We start from the raw sequence: 21,739 nt of genomic DNA, 5'->3' as shown, positions 1-21,739 counted from the left end.
ATGGTGGGGAGAAAAGGACTGGGCTGGGGAGAAACACCACATGGGAGTGAAGAATAACAAGGGAGAAGATATGTGAAACATTTTGGGGAGCATCACCTTTTCACTTTGTGTTTGAAGTTGTCTACAGAGCTGCATGTCACAGTGCAAGGAAGTGAAACTGATGCATGTAATGAAAAAAGAAAAGAAAAAAGGGGTCACCCAACCCAAATGGCAATCCACCTTCTATAGGCATCATCAGAAATCTAGCTTCCTGGCTGAGATCCAAGATTTTGGGACAGCCTCTGCAGGTACCACACACTGCAGTGTTAAGGTACTCCAAGGTAAAACAACCGATACAAATGAAGTTTAAAAAAAAAAAATAAAATCTTTCAACTTACTTGTCGTCATATCTTCTTCTTCCAGCTGGTTGATTCCAAACAGGTGTAAGCCACTGGCAGGAATGTTCTTCTTGAGTGACTCAGTCAACAGTTTGTCCAGTGCTTCTATGCTGTATGGCACAATTTTAAAGGCCTAGAGATAAAGGGAAAGTGACTTTGGTGGAGTCTGGAGATTCAGTTAAGGTGAGATTTATAAGGTGTTTCTTTACTTAGCACATATCAGAAACCAGTAGGCATAAACACTGCAGGCAGCGATGTTCAGCTCAAGCAAGAACATGAATAGCTTCCTGGTCCAGAAACAGAGTATCATTAATCTGAGCAGATGAGAACCATACAATCCACAACAAGACAGAGTACAATGAGAATGTCACTCATGCAGCAACTGGAAGCACAGAAAACTGTTACTTCATACTTCCTTGACAGGCATAATGTTACTTCCGAAACTATTCCCATGAAGTGTCACTCCTAATCTAAGTATGAACTAATCCATCTTGAAGTGCTCTGGTGTTCACTTGTACACTCTGGGTTTGGCTTTTGGACTGGTTCTTAACCAAAGGCTGCGAAGCATGCCTATTCCCCAAGCACAACCCCGTACCAACTGCTCCACATCTTAAAATAAAAAGAAAGGGAAAGACAGTCTCCCCTGTCCCAGTTATGCTGGTGACTAACAACACTACTCTGTAGGCTTCCACTACATCCCAGTCTTCTCAAGTCATCAAGGTCTATAGCTTGAGTCACCTTAGCCAGCTATCTGCTCCAGAGACAGAAAAAGCACCCATGCTTTCACTAAAGGGGGATGTTAAGGTCATGTGAAAATCCCTGAATAACCTTGCATTTCTTAATTTCAGAAGAGCTACTTCATGGCAGGCACTTTTGCTTATGTCCACTTGTCTAGCCTCTGACAGAGCTGGTTTCCAAAGCAGCTGTTTGCTAGAGTCATTACCTGGCACATGAACTGTACCGGGTTGGCTGCATTAGCCAACAGACTGCTGATCTCCTCCATGTCCGTATGATAGGTGACACTTGTTTCTCCCACCATCAAGTCCCCTGAATATATCTGCAGAGGCACCGTCCCAGAGGTTAAATCTTTAAAAAGAAAAAGAATAAAACACCATTGAGAACAAACAACGGGAATGAGTCTGCATTGAATACCTTGAGGACAGGAGGAGTTTGGAGATACTGCCACCTGGATACCAGAACAGTTTCTGTTGTACTGAATTCATGAAGAGTCATGAAAAAAAGATGATGTTGGTCTGAACACTAGGTAGGAAAGTACTTTGGAACTACCTTCATAGCTGTGTCAATGCACATCACCTGTGACCTGCTAAGTCCTCTGCTAACATTGGTGGTCCAGATTACTGTTAACAGCACACCACCTCAAATTAGAAAGCCTCATATCCCTCCACTCCTGGCTTTCTCTGGAGCAGTCTCTAAACTGTGGCATAAAATATGAGGGCTGGGGAAGAAGGGGAGAGAAACCAGATAAGTCACTAGGGATTTTGCGACCCCCGTCAGCCTCAGTAGTCTCTGAATAAAATCAACTTAAAAGAATTCCAGCTTTGCAACTATACCCATGCACAGGATTTGTCTTCTACCTGCATCTTGGAAGCTTCTTGATGTTTTGTCCAGTATGCATTCATTCAACTTACTTTTTGAAACACAAATATTTTGAATCCCACTGAAATTGATCTTTCTCTGCTTGACTGTTAACAACTTGGAAAATGATGAAATCGTTAGTCATGCACAAAAGGAATTAAAAATTTATTTCTCTTGCTGTTAGAAACTGCAGAGCTTACATAGTTGTACACTCCATCAACGTGAAGGTCATGTTTATAATTCAAAGTGCAAGTTAGTTTCCAGGTCCATGTTTAAATTATAAGTCTTGATTTAAGACAGATTAAGTTGAACAGTTTTATGTGGGTGAGGTCACCTTCTTTAAATCAATCCACCTCACCGACTTTATGGGAGTTGCAATGAGTATTAGTCTCTATTCTCAGAGCTGGCAAAACAACTCTTCAAGAGGAGAGACCAAAGCAGATTAAATAAAAACGTTCGAAAACTACTATCTCTATCTGTAAGGCTCTGAACTATTGCTCCTAAAGTTTAGTGAAACTTAAGTTTAGACAACCTACAGTTTTGTATATGCAAATACCAGTGACAGAACATATCTAAATTAAAAGGCAAGCCAGGATAAATAGTTTCAGCTCTGATCACAGAGAGCTCATCACATACTAAGCACATGCTGTCATAGTCATACAATTTACTGGCACTTACCTTCTCTTGGCGCCCTGCCAATGCTAATGTAGTGGTGGTTATAACACCCTGTTAGGTTCAAAGTGCTTTACAATCTGCAATCTGCTCTCAGAACTTCAATACAGTGTTTCCACCCCGCAACCTTGCTGCTGCTGAGGGGAAAACTGAGCCCCCAAGCAGCAGTCTACCTCAGTTTCTCATCACACAAGTATCACAGATAAGAATGCAAGTTTAGGATTTCCTGACCTCAGGTTTTCCTCTGTTGCAACCTTTACTGTGATACTTCTGGCACTTTTCAGGACAAGCAGGCTGCCATAGAAAGGAAGCAATGGGGGGCAGGGGGACGGGGGAGGCTCTCAGCCCAGCTTACTTGGAGCCTCCACAGAGATTGTATATTCATTCTCCATCTCAGCCAGCACACGCACAGATGATGCATTCTCTGGAGAGAATTCAACTTCAGTTTTCACTTCGCCATCTAGTTTACATTTCATGATAATATAAACTGTTGTCTGAACCTAAAGAGAAAAGGCATTACAACACAGGTTGTAGGTTCACAGCATAAGAACACTTTCTTTGTTAAGTCCGTTTTCTAGGGATTTTGTTATCATTGCAATTAACACAAATTATCATTTGTCATTTCCACAATCCTGAATGGTTTTGAGAAGCATCTTCCCAGGTGGCTTGTGTTACAGTGTGCACTAGCATAGACACATGCATTAAGCCAACAAAACTGCAGATTTATCAGCCAGATTTATAAACCAATTAAAGCTAGATTTATAAAATTATGTAGTTTCAACTCTATCAGTCTCTTTCCTCAAGCAGCACATCCCCATTCTAAACAGAAACAAAGGAAGAGACTTAGACTTTTTCCATCTGAGGGGATGCTATACTAAGAAATACCATTTTTCAGACAGGAAAGACAATCCAAGCTCTTTGGAGTCACTTGCAGGACATGCATCAGAATTGTCATGTTAGACTGCATGCAGGCTGTGAAGTTAATTGGTTCATTACAATCACTTTATTCCACTTAATACCACTAAATCTCACCAGAATGGAAGATGGGAAGTCAAGAGTGTGAACCTGCCTCACAGCACACAAGACAAGCAGCTGTATTAATGAGACTATCTGTCAGTAAGTGACATTGCAGCCTAGACAACACTGGGCACCACATGTTACTACTCTGGGCCTAGGAAGCCAAGCTCATAATAGAGACACTGGGAACAGGGGGCTGAGAAGGAAGGTGACAGAAAAGGAATTAGGGATTAATTCCTGGCCTGTAAAGCTGTCCATTACAGAACAGTATAATGGGTTGCACCAGCCCACAGCAAGAACAGAGCCTGAGGAGTGGACATACAGTACCCCACACCGTATGCGGTCAGGCTGCACCACCAGATGGTCCCTCGTGCTCTTGGATGATCCATGTTCTTCACTCATGTCAAGTCCGTGGGAGTAAACTGGGTTCTTCTCGTCTTCTGTTTCTGTATCAGTCACAGAGTCACAGCCTGAGTCTAAAATAAAGCACAGAGTCCTGTTACATCACTCCCCTTTGCTGAAAATGCATATCATACACACCCATCCTGAGAAACAGCCAGGGAGGTGGTAGGGTGGAACATGCTATTCTTCTCAAAGTAATGCTCAGAAAAGAGGATCTAGCTGAAGAAAAGGAAACTACAGAGCTTCCTCCTTTTTTCCTCTTAAGGGGTTTGCTGGGGAACATTCACAAAGACACAAAAATGCTGCAGTAGCACTGAACATGCTTACAAAACAAACAACAGTGCCAGTCTTTGCTGAGATGGATAGTCCCTTCCCATGTTAGGCAGGAAAATCAGTGTGTGCCAATGTCTAATGTAAGAATGATTGGCAACCAGACCCATCTGACTCCAGCTGTGCTCTGAGTATATTGTTGGATGGGCAGCACCCTCTAGTCTTCCTCTCCTAAAGTAAATGAAGAAAACCAACTTTACTTTCATTTCAGTAGTATATTTCAGTTTCTGGGCTCTGCCTGTGTTGCTCACCCCAATCCCAAGTTCATTATTTGCGTCAACAAAACACAAGGCAGTAGTCTGAAGGAATCCTGCTCCAGCAGGAACTATAAGCTGCTGTATCTATCTATACAAGACAGAAATTGAAACATACCAGAGCCTTTGTGCTGAAGAATAACAGTACTCTACCCAAACAGACCCAAGAGTAGGAGTAAATCTGTGTACAAAACAATGTTCTCATTCCTGTTTGCCAGTAACAGCACAGGTATTGATGGAAGAGCAAACAAACTGAGTTGATATCGCTGGCTGCAGAAACACCTAGCAAGAATTAACATAGATTACAGGTCTCCTACCTGTGCCAGGAAAGTTTCCTAACTAGAGAAAGGAAACAACAGACAACTTTGTATCTACTTAGTAGAGAGCACTTTCTTACCTAGATTCTACCTCTTAATTCATGATTCACACTTTTTTTTCACCTGTCTCCCAAAGCATGGGGTGAAAGTCACTGACTTCCCCTTGCCAGAAGACTCCCTCCCATGGCCAAAGTTTTCCAAACCTTGGAAAACTGTGGAGCAGTCAAGAATTTAAGACAACATTTTGGAAGTTACTTACTACTTACTGTGAAACACATCTGTAAAGAGCAGTGCAAATTATTTACTAGATAAAAATCTCAGACTTGGGCTGGCAGTTTTTCTATTAGTAGGAAATGATCTACTTAAAATGCTCGGTCCTGATGAGAAACACCTAAGCAACCAACCACACTGTCAAAACTGTGGCATCCATGCAGTTAGGCTGTCAACAGTCTAGGTTTTACTCAGAATCCCCCAGCCTCTGGGTACATCAAAGTTTCCAAAAATCAAGAGAGCCAAAGTTATTAAAGCAGGCTTCTATTACAAGTTCATGTCCTGCTAGTTTCAAACAGTGAAGCCAGAAGTCAGTCAGGAATTTAAATCTAGACTTCATTATTACTACCAAAGATGTAAACTTAGAATATTTGAAATTCTTTGTCATGTACTTTTTTCCCCCTAAATATTTAAATGGAATTTTGTTAATTATATTAATGCAACTTTGCTTTCAGGCACAAAATCTTAGTGAATCATTCAGCTGAAATTTTTGTCACAAATAGTGGTGCACATTCACTTAACTTCCATTATGTGAATCACTCCACAGGGCAAGTAAGCCTAGTCACATCAGTACAAGTAGACTGCTGCTTTAATGTTTGCTGTAGAAAGACTAGAGCCAAAAATCTGCAGCTCTAGAGTTCAAGTAAAGCATCACCACCAACTCAGACATTTCTTAAACAACCTTAGAATAGTATGTGTAATTGAGCAAATAGATTTTAATATTGCACCAACACAAACCAGCAGATCTGGCTAAGAAACTACTTTGACACAAGGCCAGGTACTGAAGGTGGTCTTTGGGGTTTTCAGATAGTGATACCAAGTATTACAGAAAACGGACTGAGGTTTTAAATTCATTAACTCATTACTTTAATCGATACTGTCCAAAGTCATCAGCTGTAAGAGTCAGACCCCAGTTTTGGGAACACTTCTCTTAGGGAAAGGTGGACTACTCCCACCTGGGAGCACCAGGCTGCCAGCTGCACAGGGACAATAAAGCACTGGTCCCACAGCCTTCCCTTACATGACAGCTATCACATCAGGCATTTGGCATACACAGAGCAAGACACCATGTCTTTTGGGGAGGAGGAGAAGAAGCAACCACTACTAGAATAGCATCTGTGTTATCTCTGTTGGTTATTTCCAGTGTGACTAAATCAGAAAGACTAAGCTCACCACAGATAAGAGAGCGCCAATGATGACCAAATTACAGCAAAGCATAAATTGTCCCTGCAACACACGCACAAGCTGACAACACTTGCCCGCATCCTCATACCAAGGGCATCATCCCCACCCCAATATGGAACCACTAGTGTGGCAATTTGTACCTCACTTGCTCAACATATGGTCAGTTTCAGAGGAAAATGAAACTTAAAGCTGTGGATCTCAGCTTCAACATCTACAGTAAGCAAGGATAAGAGGGAAGCAAGGAGAGAACAAGCCCGCCAGTCTCTGCTTTACTGACGTTATTTGATACTAGAAACAAGTTAACAAATAAAGAATAACTGGAGCTTTTAAGAAGTTCTGACATTGCTCGATCCTGTCTTGCACTTCCACATTCTTGTAACAGAGCTGACTGCGCAGAGGTCATATGTAAAAGCAGAGCTCTTAGGTAATATGGGAAGAAGCAAGCAATGTTAATCAGTAATTGGATTAACAGTTGACAGAACAGAGTTTTGGGTAAGAATTATTCATCTGTTTTTTCATTCAGAAAATTCTGAAATTGCCAATTACCTACTTCCCACATAAGCAGTGAAGCGATACTATGGTCATCTTGCAAGTTCTAGTCACATGCTACTGACGTGTCAACATGCAAGCACTGGAAGAGGAAACCATACCATTACATTCGATAATGTCCATGCTCTAAAGGAACATGCTGCTAGATCAGGCTTCTCACTCACCACGATACTTGAGTAATGACAGCCCATTTGCATATACAGATTCAGCAATTATATCATTATAATGATACACAGGCTAGAGAGGCCATCGCTGAGGAGATCAATAGACTCATTAAAAAATTTAGTGAATACCTGAATTGAGCTTCTCCATTAGCCACTGCTGTAGGTCAAAAGCTCGTGGTTGTGAACAGCTCTGCCTTGACTAGAGGGCCTTTCTGTTCCCCTTTAAATGAAGGCTACCTCAGGTCACGCTTGACAGCCTGTGAAATACTTGTGAGCATAGCTTTGAGGGGAGGAGATGTGGTCCAAGAAACCCAACCACATTTCCCCTTGAAGAACATGCCCCCCTCCAGGAAGCAACTGGCTGAGCTGCAGAGAGCAGCCCTGCGCTAGCCTCTCTTGCCTGCCCTACCAGGCTCCACACACAGCCACCCTGCAGAAACCCAGCTCCAGGGAAAGCCCAGGGAAAACGCAGGCATTGCCACGTGCTTCACAAGCCACTTAGCAGCTTTAGGAACCAACATGAAGCAGCCAGTTACTCTGACCTGTTGCTGTACAGCACATGCAGCTTGCTCTGTCATCCACTTCCTCCTGGCTAAGCTGGCGGGCTATCGGCATGGAGCCGACCGTTCTGTGGTTTCTCAGAAGTCAGCCCGTAACACCACAAGACACGTGAATGCTCAGGAGTCAGAAGTCTGTCCAGACCACTCTGTCATCCGTATCTTAACACAAATGGAGCAACTAGGCAACAGCTTGTCTGTATAGGGTCTGCATGTACAGACTACCCTCCCCCTGGCATCAGTGAACACTTCCCATCCCCGTCCATCTCAGCTCACCAGCTGAGACAACTAGCTTTCTTGAGGCCTCAGACCTTCACCGCGGTACACCCAGAGCAAGAGGGAAGGCCCTCAAAGGGAGCTCCTACTATCACCTGAAGCTCACAACCAGCCAGCCTCCTTTTCCAAGTGCAAACAAGGACATTAAATCTCCCAGAGCAGCTCCAGCTGCATCTGCAAACAGCAGGCAGAGTACTGACAAAGTAGTCAGGGAAAGCAGGGGAAGTTATCTCTCATCATGCTAGCCTCAGAGCCCCTGCTTTATTGAGGAGATAAACACTCAGCAGTGAAACATCTTGTGATAACCCCTCAAAACTGGGTTGTACTGTAGTAACATTTCCCCTTTCAACAGACAGAAGCATGCAGAAAAGCAACAGGTGAGAAGAAAAAACACAGGAAAATGTAAGGCTTTGTAGAACTGTCCATACAGAACAGACAGAGTACAGGACATCTGTCCCTCCTCTCCAAACTCCTCACCCCAAGCAGCTCATCTACAAGCATAGCACCTAAACCCAGATTTTCAGTTCTACAAAGAAAACGGTAAAAGTAGTTCTCATCCTCCATTAAGGAAGCAAGCTGTGTTGTACTATGGCAAGTTTTGCTTCAGCTGCATGCACACACGCACACTTGTGAAACTCTTTGGGAAGCTATATCCTCACAAAGAACACGACTGGGTTGAGACTTGTTGACAGTACCAGTGTTTCAGCAAATTGTGAGAAGCCAGAAGATAAGTTGTGTTTAACTTTGTAACCTACGAAGACAATATATATCCTTAATACTCAAAACCATACATTACTCCACAGTTCCTCTATACAGCGTATCTCTTCCAAACTTCGAGGAACAGGTTTTGTTTCCTTTGTTATATTTTAGAACTACAGACACATAACTGGAAGGAGAAAAACGTCTTTGCGGTGGCGTACAAGAGGCTTCCACAATCTTCACAAAAATTTAAGCCAAGTGAATTAATCCGTTCACTTTTCTTGGTTCTGTTTTTTCCTAAATGCTGCTTCCAAGCTATTTTTTAATTTAATCTTTGAAATGAAAAGGATTTTGTGAAAGACGAGTCACCAAGAGTTGTTTACAGTGCCAGTGGCAACTCCATGTCACTCCTGTAAATACTGGAAGGTAGGGATGGGAAAGTGGCCAATAAATACCATACTTGGGTTGCAGAAACAGGAAACTCGGCACATAGTTCTGAGAACAGTGAGGTGAAGAAAGGAAAGTCTGAAAAGCTGCAAGTGTGGAGAGGGCACAGAAGAGAAAGCAAGAAGAAAAAATACGAAAAAATACCAGACATTAGAAGAATGGTAAAATAAAAACCTCAAACCAAACAGGAACTGGCAGAGAACAGGAAGGTAACCCACAGAATCAAAGGTACCTTCTGTTGCAGTATTCCAGCTTACTTTAGTTACACCAGAAACTTCCAGGCCACTGCTTGAGCTAGGCTCAGTTTCTAATTATTGCTGGCACTCATTATTAACGTCAGATGAAAAATGGGACTGAGGAGGCAAAGCCAGCTGCAAAGCAACTATGATCAGACTGGTGCATACACCCGTTCCACCTCATAAGACATTTCCTGATGTGCAGAAGCATGGGTAGGAATCCCAGATGGAATGTCCTTCCTGCATTAGCCGTAGATGGAAATGGGAACTGGATTAACACACCTGGAATTCTTGCCATGGACACAGTGCCACACAGGTAACAGCTGAGAAACTGCCTACCACACTTTGTCTGCCCCAGCAACCCTCCTCAGCCTCCTCTGCCTTGACTGCAGATGACTACAGTTCTTACAGTTCAGCCTGGGGGCACTGGTCTGCAGCCCCCTCTTCCTTAGTAGCTCAGGAAGGTACACTCTTGGTCTGTAGTGCTGCAGGCTGCATGAAGGCACCATCCACAAAGATCTAGAGAAGTTTCACAGAAGCTCAGCAATCAACCCAGGATTACTGAGCTTCGCCTTGTCATCCTATCACAGATTAAGAGGAGATTGCTGTTTGTGACCTCCTGCAAGACTCTTGCAAACCTACAGCTCTTGTTCATTCACTAGCAGCCCTGAGCTAAGAGCAGGACCTTTAATGCAAAGAATTGGACGCGCCCAAAAGAGCAGTGACTTTTACAGCTGCAACATGCAAGACCTCAGGGAAAGTGTACAGTCTGAATCCAGCATGGGTTGTCCTCCAACCCCAGTAACAGATAGATGCTCCCCAAATACAGACCCCTCAAAATATTGTTCTGAGATTGTGACAAACTCTGCTCTTAGAAACCTCATCAGATGACTTGCACAGCCCTGGAGAAGAAACGTCTTCTTCCATTACCTAATAAAGCACCAACAGAGTACCACAATGAAGTACCAATAGAGTACCAACACTGTCCCTACAGCGCTGTTACTTGTCCAGAAAAGGCTTTGTTTCAGCCCAGACACACACCTCCAGAGAGCTACCCTGGTTTAGTGTGTCTGTTGAGCTGCAAAAAAAATACTATCTGCGCATTCATCTGGGGCAGATGTTCACAACAGAAAGAGCTATAGCAGCTTAAAATACAACTGCACCCATCACAGCCCCCTTTCCCTTTCCTGTTTCCCCTCCTTGTCTTCATTTTCACCAGAGGCTAAGGCCCACACAGCAGAACCAGTGGAAAAGAGCACGTGTTTGGCTGCGTCAGTGAGGCGCAGGACCAGGATCTCTGCTTCAGCAGCTGACAACAGGGGTGTAAACTAAGCTGTCAGTCCCTGAACTTTAGGGTGGGGAGGAACATTTCTACACTTCACTCACACCTACTGCAAAGACTAGCTGCCAGCTCGGGGGTGAAATGCAGTCCCCCTTATAACACAGGGATAACACAGTTTATCTGACCATGTCTAGAGCATGCTACAGATGCAAAGTGTATTTAGCTTGGAGTTCTTTCACTAAGATTCTAGCAAACATGGACCACACTATGCTGCCTCAAGCTAAAAGCATGCCTGGCTATCATGGTTCACAAACTGCAAACGAACTCATAATTCTTTGAAGTCTCAGTTAGCCCGAGGGTCTCACAGGCCTAGTGGTCAATCTGTGATGGGATTAAATATATAAATCCAAAGAACTAGCTGGGGTGCACAGGAACAGGACAGAAAGAGGAAAGAGCTTCTGAGGAAGAAGCAGGATTCTGGCCACCCAGAGAACAGACTCTGAGTTGTGTGTGTAACTGACCAAGTCTCAAGAAAGAGAGGCTGCAGCAGTTCACTTCAACCACCTGTGCCAGGAGGAGACAACATGAACTGAAAAAGCATATGCACAGCTGATGATTTTTGAGGGCGCCATGAATCACATTACATCAGTAGCTGATTCAAGTCTTCCTGAGCAACCACATGCAAGAAACATGAACATTCAACTTGCTGATTAACTATCTCTCCTATTGCAGTATCTCCTTGCATCAATTTAAGCACAATGCATAACACTTGCATGACAAGGAAGACTGTCCACATACAAGCCACAAAGCTGGAATTTCACCTAAGAGAGATGGGTAGCTGCTTTGGAAACATCCCACTAAGGAGATTGCTGACTGATGGGGTGGTTCTACAAGTGGCTTCAGTAGATCTAAGGCCACGTTACTAACTGAAAGGGCAGCCCTGTCCTCCCTCTCCCTCAAACAGTCTCTCTAGGAATACAACCACCCTTGCAGTCCAATGCCACACCAGATCATCCAGCCAGATGAAAGGTGGAGAATGAGGCAGACCATTCTTGTGCAGCAGTCCATGCTAAGGTCAGCCTATGTAACCGACGAAACTTCCCCCTGGAAAACTCAAGATCCACTGTTATTCTCAAGTCACTTCTGGAAAACACATCAAAAGTTTTCTGTGGTAATAATGAACAGCCATGAAAATCCTACAAAATGCAACCCTAGAAGCAAAACAACTGTCCAAGTGCACAACAAGGGTCTTTGAAACAACCTGAAGTCCGCCCGACACATCCCTTCAGACCTGCTCTGTAAAACATCTCATTTGACCACACACTTCTGCAAAGATTTTACAGAAGTGACTTCAGCTGTTCTAAACTTGCAAGAAGCCATCAGTGGTGGTCACTGGACTCTTATTTAAAGCAGATGTTTTAAAGCTTTGCGGTTCACATTGGCAGATACTGAGAATTAGGCTTAGTCGCTACCTTAAAGCAACCTGTGGGGAGGTTATCAGAACTATAAGCCACAGAGAAATATGATTAGTATTTACAATGTGCATGAAGTCTATTACAGCTGGATGCTTCTTAACCACACCAGTTTCTGTACTTTCCTAGTTCCAGGCTATCATTTCATTGTCTCTGTCTAGAAAGCTAGTATGCACCTATGCTTGAATCTCATACAGTCATGAAAGACACGCCGTGAAGTACTGATTTTAATGTGCATAAACTGGACTTTATGATGCACCTTGATGACAAATAATGCATCCATCCTGCAGCTGGGACGACTATTTCAACTGCTAATGGATAAGGACATTTATGCATTTCTCTCAATATCAGTTGGAGGCTTAGTTAAGGTTTCTCTGACAGCTCTCTGAAGTCTCTGCGTTTCCAGCACCAATCATCTATAACCATACTAGCATCTGCAAGGAACGGCATGCTACCGGCATGTTCTCTCAACCTTAACTCCTGTGGAACAGCGTCACAGTTTCCTCCCTTGACAGGCAGTGAGAACCAGCCGGGCTGCAGAGCTCCCATATAATGAAGCAGGCTCCCACTGCACCCAGAGGGCTGACTAATACCTCACCTGATCCCCTTCAAAGAGCAGGGTCAAAGAAGCGTATCTTCTATTTCAACACAATAGAACAGAGAAAAATACAGTTTTAAGAATTCACTTAATTTTGCCCCTTCAAAGGAGGAGGGGAGCAAGGGAGGGAGGGAGGACTGCAGTACAACAGATAATCATGCTCCTTCAGGTCTTCAAGGCCACTCCAATAAGCTTGCAGAAATAAATGCTGGATTAATTCTCTGAGATAGGACTACTCAGAATGCATTCCTCCAGAGCACTCAGAGCCAGAAGTAAAAAAAAAAAAAAAAAAAAAAGACCAAATGGTCCCCAGCTTCACATTTCTCTGTGCTTTTGGGTCTGTACATCAATTCCTGTCCCTCCCTACCTCCAGCTTGCTTCCTTTACCATACTTTGACATCCAGACAGACTCTGAAGATGCAAGCAGAGATCACAAACTTGGTGGCACAGGCATCCACATCCAACCTGCAGTTTCTAGAAACTCCTTAGGGCCAAAATGGATCTTGCAGAGAATGGCAATTTCATGCATGGGACTGGAAACTCTCCAGGAACATTTTGAGGATGTAGGACCACAGTACGAGGGCTTGAAAAGATCAGCTAGTGAGGAAGATACAATGCTAGGGTTTCACCTAGGATCTCATACAGACAAGTTAAGAGAGTCCAGCAGGGCTAGAGGAACGTTGCAGTAATTCAGAGCTGCATGGACTGTGGTCTGCTCACAAGCTAGAGCCTTAGAGATACAGTATTAGCTCTCTAGCAACAGAACAGGTCCCAAAGCACCATCTTCTGTAAGGCCACAGATTAAGGAGGTAGTTTCATAGAGGCATTGATATGACACAGATTCATGATTCTTCCCTACAAAGATGACTGGGGATGTCAAATTAACTCACAGAACTCTTTTTGGCTGCTTTATTTCCAGGATGTATCCTTTAAGGGGGTGCCATATCTTACCCATAAAGGAGTTGGCAATGTCATGCCTCTTCCTAGCAGGATTACTTTCTGCATCCAATGTTCCTCAACAGCTGTGCTTTACAAAATTTAATGAGCAGCACAAGGAAGAGGTGCTACACCATTCAGGTCTTGTTCTGCCTCCACATGCAACGGCAAACTCCACCGGCACTGGAAATCACGCCACAGCACTCCCTCTGCTAGAAGTATGCTCCCACAGAGGACAGAATGGGCCTGGGCAGAGGGAGGTTGCAGTTTCCAGTTTATAGTATCCCCTTCACTACTGCAAGTCTCAGCATTAGGCTGACAAGAGTCCTCCTGACTGAAGTGCCACCTGCCAGAACACAGCACAACAGATACAGTAGCTGCTACTGTCAGAGGAACAGTTACTAATGCCACTGTACAGTACAAAGCACCGCATCTCAATGAATTGTTGCAGTACACACCTGACATAAGTTCACCACTGCCCTAAGCTAAAGTGTGCAGCTCTTACTGACCAGTGGCTTTTGTGGTTTCTAGTGAGAAGTTGCCCTTAAAAGCATTCAATGCTTAATGTATTTATAGGGGTGGGAAAGAAAGGAAAGAGTGTTCAAGTTTATCCAGAAAAGCCACAGATTATTCGTCTAGGTGATGGTATTTGCTTTGTCATTCTTCAGGACATCTCAAGTACAAGGGTAATATACCAGATAACACTGGATTTCACTGTGCTTGTGTCCTGAAACGGTTACACAGAAAAGCAGGTCGCAAGCACATCAAGGCCTAACATGGAGCTTGCCTGAGCAATCAAATGAACGAACTCTGACACCCCTCCACAGAAAGGCTATTAGCCACTGAGCTACTCCAGGAAAAACCCGCCTTTAGGTAGAAATCTTGACATATGTAACAAATAGGAATTTCTGCATCATCACTGAACAGATCATTTATCATTAACCCCCAGAGTAACAGGATAGCAGCTGCCACCCAACTTAAAAATTCATTGTGAATTTAGGGTTCTAGCCCTGAATAACAGCGATCAGCAGAAGTCAGCAGTCAAATAATTAAAGAAGTATCAAGCTGAAGGGAATCTGCCATGTACTACCACTTCATCTCCCTGGGTCGAGACACACTTGAGAACATTTTATGCATCTGTCCAACATGACCTCAAACTCTGAGTAGCCTATTCCAAGGTTACTTTATCTTTACCGCTTGAGTCCAGCACAGGACCACAAAGATTATTCAGGGACCACAGCATCTTTCATTCAAGGAGAGGCTGCAAGAGCTGGTACTCTTCAGCTTGGAGAAAAGAAGGGCTGGAGGACCTATCAATGTTTACCTGATGGAAGAGAGTGAAAAAGAAGGAGCTAGACTCTTCTCCACAGTGCCCACTGACAGGACAAGAGGCAATGGGCACAAAGTGAAACACATTAAATTCCATCTGAACACAATAAAACACTTTGTTATTCTGAGGGTGGTCAAACACTGCAACAGGTTGCCCAGAGAGGTTGTGAAATCCCCAGCTGCAGAGACACTGAAAATCAGACTGGACATGGTCATGGGCAACCTGCTTTATCTGACCATGCTGAGCAGGGAGGTTGACTACATGATCTCAAGAGATCCCCTGCTACCCAAAAAATTCTGTGATATGTTCTCAAGTTTCATTTGTGGTTTTACCAGTCAACAGAAGAAAGCCAGGAAGTTAATTCAATTCCTTGACATGTACAGCAGGGAGAATGATAACAGCTTACGCGGTTTCTGTCACGCCATTTCCCTCCCATCCCTCCCAAGAAAAGCTCACTGCCTTGGTCTCTGTCATCTCTCAATGAGCCCCTCACTAGGTAGAGCAACATTCCAGCTCCTCCTCATCTACGGGCTCCAGCAAAATTCTCATCTTCCTTCTAACTGCCCACTGTCCTCCACATTTACTACATAATTCCTTACACCCACTTCTGACCCTCTTATTTTGTAAGAAGTTCGCTGGTACTGATCTTTCTTTCTTGTCCGTTTCACTGCAAGAGAGCTCTGCAACAGCATGGTTCACAGCTGCTGTTACATTCAGTTGTCACCTTAGCAATCTCAGGCAGATGTCTACTTCCCTGGGTTTCTCCCTGCAAGAGTTTGCTTGGGTGCAGAAAGTTCAAAGCCACTGATTAATTGGTGAATGCTTTAGAAACATCAGCTTTTAAAGGAGAAAATTTCAAGACAACATAGATGGGGGCTGAAATAAACAAAAGAAGTTGAAATGTGTGTAATACAAAACAGATGTCAACTGAGCTTTGAGAACACAGGAGGAAGAGAAAGATCGCAGACTCCAACCATGCAGCACAGACAGCGAGCTGCCCGGTGCACAGAGCACAGCATGGTGTGGTATCAGAAGCCAGACAAGAGGGCTTAAGTAGCAGCTAGGCTGGTCACTGCACCCTGGCTGGTGACTATGCCCTGCCAGACCAGAGCCGGCTTGTGGAGTGCCACCCTGAGTACTTCCATGTCCTTAGCACAACTATTGCATAGCCTGAAAAACTTCCCCACAGATAACAGGAGTGCCTGAAAATGCAAACCTTCATGCCCTCTGTAGTCTGCCAGGATTGAGAAACTGTAGAAGTAAAAATGTCCCATCTACAAGAGAGCAAGAGTCAATGTCAGCACACAGTTCTCAAAAAGGCTAGCCGAGTGCTTCCTCATTTCTGAATTTGTACTAAATAAAAATTAAAATAGCTTTTTCAGCATGGGATATCTGGGGGCGTCATGTTCCCATGATGCACTAAATAAACCACAGCCTAACAGCTGCACTATAGGCAGCATAACCTAAGCAGGGCCAGTGTGCAGGCTCTGGAGAGGTATTTGTCCTCACCATGTCTCGTGTCCTATGCTCCACTAACTCAGGGTTCGGCTATTAGGAAGCTGAAGGAAGCTCAGTCATTTTTGCATTAGGCTTAGTTTTTTAAGTGCTGACACCACTGTTAGAAGTACTGAAGTGTGTTTTAGAAATGTGAACACGTGCGCAGAGAAGTACTTCCCAGAGGAAGACATCTAGACAGGTAATTTCAAATATGATCTTAAACTTTCTCTGCTAAGTGCTGTAGGAATTGAGGTCTGCCTTACTCAGGAGAAGTTCAGAGTCTGCTGTAGAGAACAGACCTAACTGAGACCTCCTAAGAGGTCCTGACTTTAAAGCCTTCACCTAAAATCCTAACGATGAAGTCCCAGGAGCAGAACACAGGCTGTGTTTTTCTATGGGAGAGGTCTGCTGTCACAAACACTTACTTTAAGTCACTTATGCTGGGGCTGGCTGCAACCAAACTATAATGCAGATGCTAATTTTTTTTATTACCAACCAAGAAGAAAGTTTTCACAGTTTCACCCAAAAAGGGAACTATGTACACCTGGGGTTGTCTTCTCTTCAGGGGAAGCATCAGAACACATTTGCATCTGAGGCCATTCACAAAACTTGGTCTGTAGAATCACCCAATGGAAAAGGTCAGCTAGTCATTTTTTTTCCTCACACAGAGGCAGGATCTGATACATTAATCCAAATACTTTTGCCATGAAACCAGACTACCATAAGTAGGTTCTTCCTTCACAAGAGTCAGAGTGACAGCAGATGACTTGCCTTGGCAACTGCACTGATGTGCACAAAGAAAGAGCCTGATGTTACCCAACTCTTGTGTGCACCTGAAAGCTCACATCATGCAGGGCTCCCATAACAGTAACAGAAGTCCAGAAATTCTGAATCTTTATTTACCAAACTATTTGGAAAATGCTACAGCAGACTTCACAGCAAATGAGTTTGTTTTTAGCTCGTCTTTCCTCTTCGACAGATATTTTCTAGATATACTGAAGTCAGTTTGAGATCAACATATGCTTGTCCAAATGAGAAATCAGAAAATAAGCTGATTTGGGGTTTTGTTATGTAGAAACAAAAACAAAAATCCAAAGCACAATCTCTCTTTCAAAACTCCATTTACATAAAGCTAAAGCACAGGGGTTTTCGGGCACATGCTAACTTTCAGCAGAGACGACACGGCTGGAGAAGGACTCTACGTCCAGCTGCGAAAACTCAGACTGTAGTGCCTTACCCTAAAGAAATTTTGCCATAGATGAATGGCAGCCAGTTCACTAAACAGCCAGGCACACAAGACACACTTCCCTGGCTGCTCAGACAGACAGCATAGCACTACCAGTAAGACTGACCTCTGCCCCTTCCCAGGGTGGGCTCTGGGAAGTGCAGGGAAGCACCCGGGTCCCCTGAGCACAGCCCCCAGTGTGCCAAGGGGCCGCCAGCTGTACACACAGAGAGCTAGCTCACCTGTGGAGAACCACTTCTTGAAGTGCACGAAGAGAGCCAGGTCAGCTTAATACAATTCATCGGCTGCATCTGACATCTGAGAGAGTGAAGGCTGTTCTCCAGTTGACAAGGCTCTGCATTAAGCACACCACCACCACCAGATTTGTCTTCCCAGCATAAAAAAAATAGGATTTTGGATACTTTCCCTTAACAAACACTGTTTCTCTCTAGAGAGGGCAACAGTTGATCCAGAGTGGTTTCTAGCTGATCCATTCCTATGCCCATCCCCTTCCCTTCACCTCAAATTCTCTTTGATTTTTAATGCGTCCAAAACAAGCATGATGGGTGAAAGCCACTCACTAGTAGGAGTCCACTTGGCCAAGTGAAACCTCCCACTACAGCCAGTCCCATCTGATGAAGGACAGAGAAATTTGCACTTCCCACTCCACCCACCGCCCAGGAAGCAAGAGTCTTTCTTCTGCCCCGTGTCATGCTTTGTGCACTCAGAATGCAGCAAGTCAGAACAGACTGGCAAGAGCTGGCTCCGGGACATCTCAGGATCACCATCCCTTTGTACTCTCATCCACTCTTCAGCTACACTAGAACTTACTGCTACTCTGGCCTAAAATAACTCTTACAGTCCTTGGACACGTTAAGTAAAACCATTACCACTAGTAATCCAGGGAGATGTTTAAACCTCCTAACTTTGAATAGCATATTTAAAATCATTAAAATATTAGGGCCATGCTCTAGACTCAAGTTTGAAGGAAAACAGTAACCAAACTTTTACTTTTGCCAGGAAGTGTCAGAAGAGGTAATTTAATCTCCAGTCAGTTTTATTTTTCAGAGTACAACAGCTCAGCCACTGTTCTCTGTCTTCTTCCAGGCTGAAAGCAAAGGAGCCAGATTACTTTAGCCTTAGGTTATCCACTGGGAAACCAAGACGTTTTAGGAGTGTTTGAAAGGCAGAAGCAGATTTTTAATTACTAGGAAACATGTGCTGTGACCTGGCTACCTAAGAATGCCATCTTCACCATGATCCCCAAGTCATCTTTTTTCAGGGGCACTGTTTTGGCCAAGACCATGACTTTCAAATTTTTTTTTACTGTGATAACTTTTTCGTTATGATAATTGCTGCTGTTATCCCGGCATAAAGCACCTTTATGCACACAAGACCAGACACACTAGAAGACTACATTGCCTCATTTATGCCACTCAATACAGACAAACCTTAATCCAAGATGCAACCACAGGACTCCAATCCTGCTAAGGCTCACAAAAAACACTATAACCCTAAGTATGGCAGTGTCATAAAAACATCCTGACCAGCACGACTCCCTGGAGCTCTCCACCTTCATTTCAACAGAAACTATGAGAAAGGAGTACCACACATTCCTCTAGAGTTCAGGAAAGTTCAGACTCAATTCAAACTCAGTGCATGGGGCTTCTGTATTCTCCAGCCATTAATACTTCTGTGCTAGCAAGTGGTTGGGTTATTTTTAAGGCCATCAGTGCAATTCTCCAATTGCCATCTGCCATTCCATCACAGGTAACAAGCTGATCTGTGGCCAGTATGGTTGTATCTCTGACTTCAAGCTCAGTGTTAAAGAATACATATTAGACAACCTTATTTTGGTTCTGCTATGACAGAAATGTAAGTCTGAAGAAAAAGGTAATTTTCCACCAGTTGAGGTCAAACTGCAGGGCACAATATTTACAGGTAGAATTTCAAAGATACTCATGTTTTTATTTCCAATTTGCATTCAAAACCAGACACCTAAGATAACCTCCAAATTCAGAGGTTCTCTGTAAGTCACTGGTAATCTCTCCTGAATTAGGGACCCACTGACCTGGCATAGTAAAATTGGCTTGTAAAACTTCCTAGTTTACAAGGGTTGTGCAATTTGCTTTGGTTTTCTATTCCTGTAAAACACATTACTAGTGCTAAAATAAGGATAACCAGTATTACATATCTCCCTCCTCCAACCCCTGACCAGGAAGCGCAACCCCACGACTGCTACCTTACCTTCTGAAATAGCCTTCTTGACAGCTGCAAGGTAAGCATCGGGCTCATCATCATTTGTGAGTTCTTGCCACTGAGACCAGTCCTTGAAAAAGGTCAAATAGTCATCACAGTCCGTAACACCGCAGAACAGCTTGACTACTTTGTACGGGGGCCATAAAGCTTCCTGAAGGCTCTGCAGGACAGGAGGGTGGTAAAAACTCTGCACCAGCTCAGCAGACAGCAAAACGATGATGCTCCGACTTCTGCTGAACAGCTCCAGATCCTGGTGGGGGATGGCAGACTTGCCTTCCAGCTGGTAGGTCAGAATCTGATGCTTTCGAACATACCGAGTAAAGAGGAAGAGGTTCTGGAGGTACTGACACCATTCAGCGGCGTCACTTGCATACACAATCAGCACATCATAACCTCCAGGGGTTCCTGTACAGGTGCAAGATGATCAGAAGGAGGATGATTAAATTAAAAGCAAGAACTAACCCACCACTTTGCACGAAAAAAACCATAGGGCTGTCCATATAATTGGTTTCAGAAGGTCCAAAGCACCTCAAAAGAACAGAATATCCAAAGTCACAAGAGCAATTCTAAGAGTGGTTGAACTCCTACTTACATATACCCCCCTAGAATTTAAGCATTTTTTTCATTCTCAAAAACCTTCCTATGAAGAAGGGGATTTCCTACGTCGCTGTGAGACAAACCACTTGTGGAGATTTACAGATTTAAAGCACATTGATAGGAAAGAAACCCCACAAAAATCTAACCTCCAAAAAAACTAGCTTGAAAAGGGGAGTTCACCTTTGCATGTGAAATAAAATCATTCTAGGCAGCTATAGGGTCTCTGCAACACAACTGCAGACCATTACATGCTCAAGCAGAGTATATACTAAATATAAAGACTTAAAATAAGAAAGGCCTCTATTTAAATGAGGCACCACAATGCTTACAGGAAGTCACTATGGCTTCCATGGTGTTAGACATTCGCTCTCATTGCAGCAAAAAGCAAACTGCCTGCAACGTATGCATGCAACTGAAGGGTACAACAGCCCCAGTGCTCGCAGCACAGCAATTCTGTCATTCAGGCTTCAGACATTTTGCAAGCCTGTGTCAGAGTCTTTCCCCCAAACTGTCATACAAAGGTTTCCCAACCATTTTGACATGACAAACCCTCTCTTCAGAAGGAAAGATCTAACACGATAGTGGTGGCCATAACACAACACAAAATATGCTTACCAAAGTTGACTTACTCCATAAATCTCTAGCAACAGCTCCTACCTACACACTCCTGCATTTCTGTGCTCTGGAATGAAAGCACTTTTAAAACCATTTCCAGCTTGCTGGAAGAAGATCACAAGCAGACTGAACCGCTATGACATGATGCAGTGCTCTCCCATTAGTCTCAAGAAAACTTTTAAGTCTAAATTTAATTTTACCATCCACCTGCGAAGAAGTTTACCCAAATTTGAGGATTACAGCTCTGGTCCCATAGTAAATTTTGGTGCTGAGCATTTCAAATCTTATTAGCAAACTGTCGTCTTCTAATTCCAGTTTGACTCTTTAAAAAGTGTCAACATTTCCAACCCATCTCCATCCAGAATCCAGCAAGCAAGGGCAGATTCTTCTCACTAAAGTAGAAGGCAATGCCTAATACTTGGCATGCCAAAAAGAGCATCTTCAGAGAGTGAATTTGCCAGAATTGAAGATGACGGTTTTGCGGCCACCTTATTAAAATTCAACCAAAACCTCCAAATACTCCATTCTACCACCTCCCTCTGAACCTTCATCAAGAAGTGAAGGCTGAAATGACGTCTAG

The 21,739-nt window shown here is 43.7% G+C and overlaps 1 protein-coding gene across 6 annotated transcripts in view; it reads right to left on the bottom strand.

Moving 5' to 3' along the window:
• The window catches only part of PIK3AP1 (phosphoinositide-3-kinase adaptor protein 1), a 49,514-nt gene that overhangs the window by 18,922 nt on the left and 8,853 nt on the right, over window positions 1-21,739 (bottom strand). For 2 of the 6 annotated variants that reach the window (XM_040607246.1, XM_040607241.1), the window contains exons 2-6: window positions 19,936-20,352; window positions 3,990-4,138; window positions 3,001-3,145; window positions 1,321-1,463; window positions 378-510 (exon numbers count right to left, since the gene is read on the bottom strand). In XM_040607246.1, the coding sequence (XP_040463180.1) occupies window positions 378-510; window positions 1,321-1,463; window positions 3,001-3,145; window positions 3,990-4,064 (496 nt within the window). In that variant the 5' untranslated portion in view covers window positions 4,065-4,138; window positions 19,936-20,352. Of the gene's footprint in view, window positions 1-377; window positions 511-1,320; window positions 1,464-3,000; window positions 3,146-3,989; window positions 4,139-7,262; window positions 7,364-7,675; window positions 7,906-17,930; window positions 17,954-19,935; window positions 20,353-21,739 lie in introns of those variants that run through there. The other 4 variants (XM_040607247.1, XM_040607242.1, XM_040607243.1 and 1 more) reach the window with 4 other exon arrangements.

This window comes from Falco naumanni, chromosome 9 (assembly GCF_017639655.2).
Source record: "Falco naumanni isolate bFalNau1 chromosome 9, bFalNau1.pat, whole genome shotgun sequence".
Classification (NCBI taxonomy): Eukaryota; Metazoa; Chordata; class Aves; order Falconiformes; family Falconidae; genus Falco; species Falco naumanni.
Note: the sequence above shows the minus strand (reverse complement) of the source record. Positions and strands in the feature narration are given on the sequence as shown.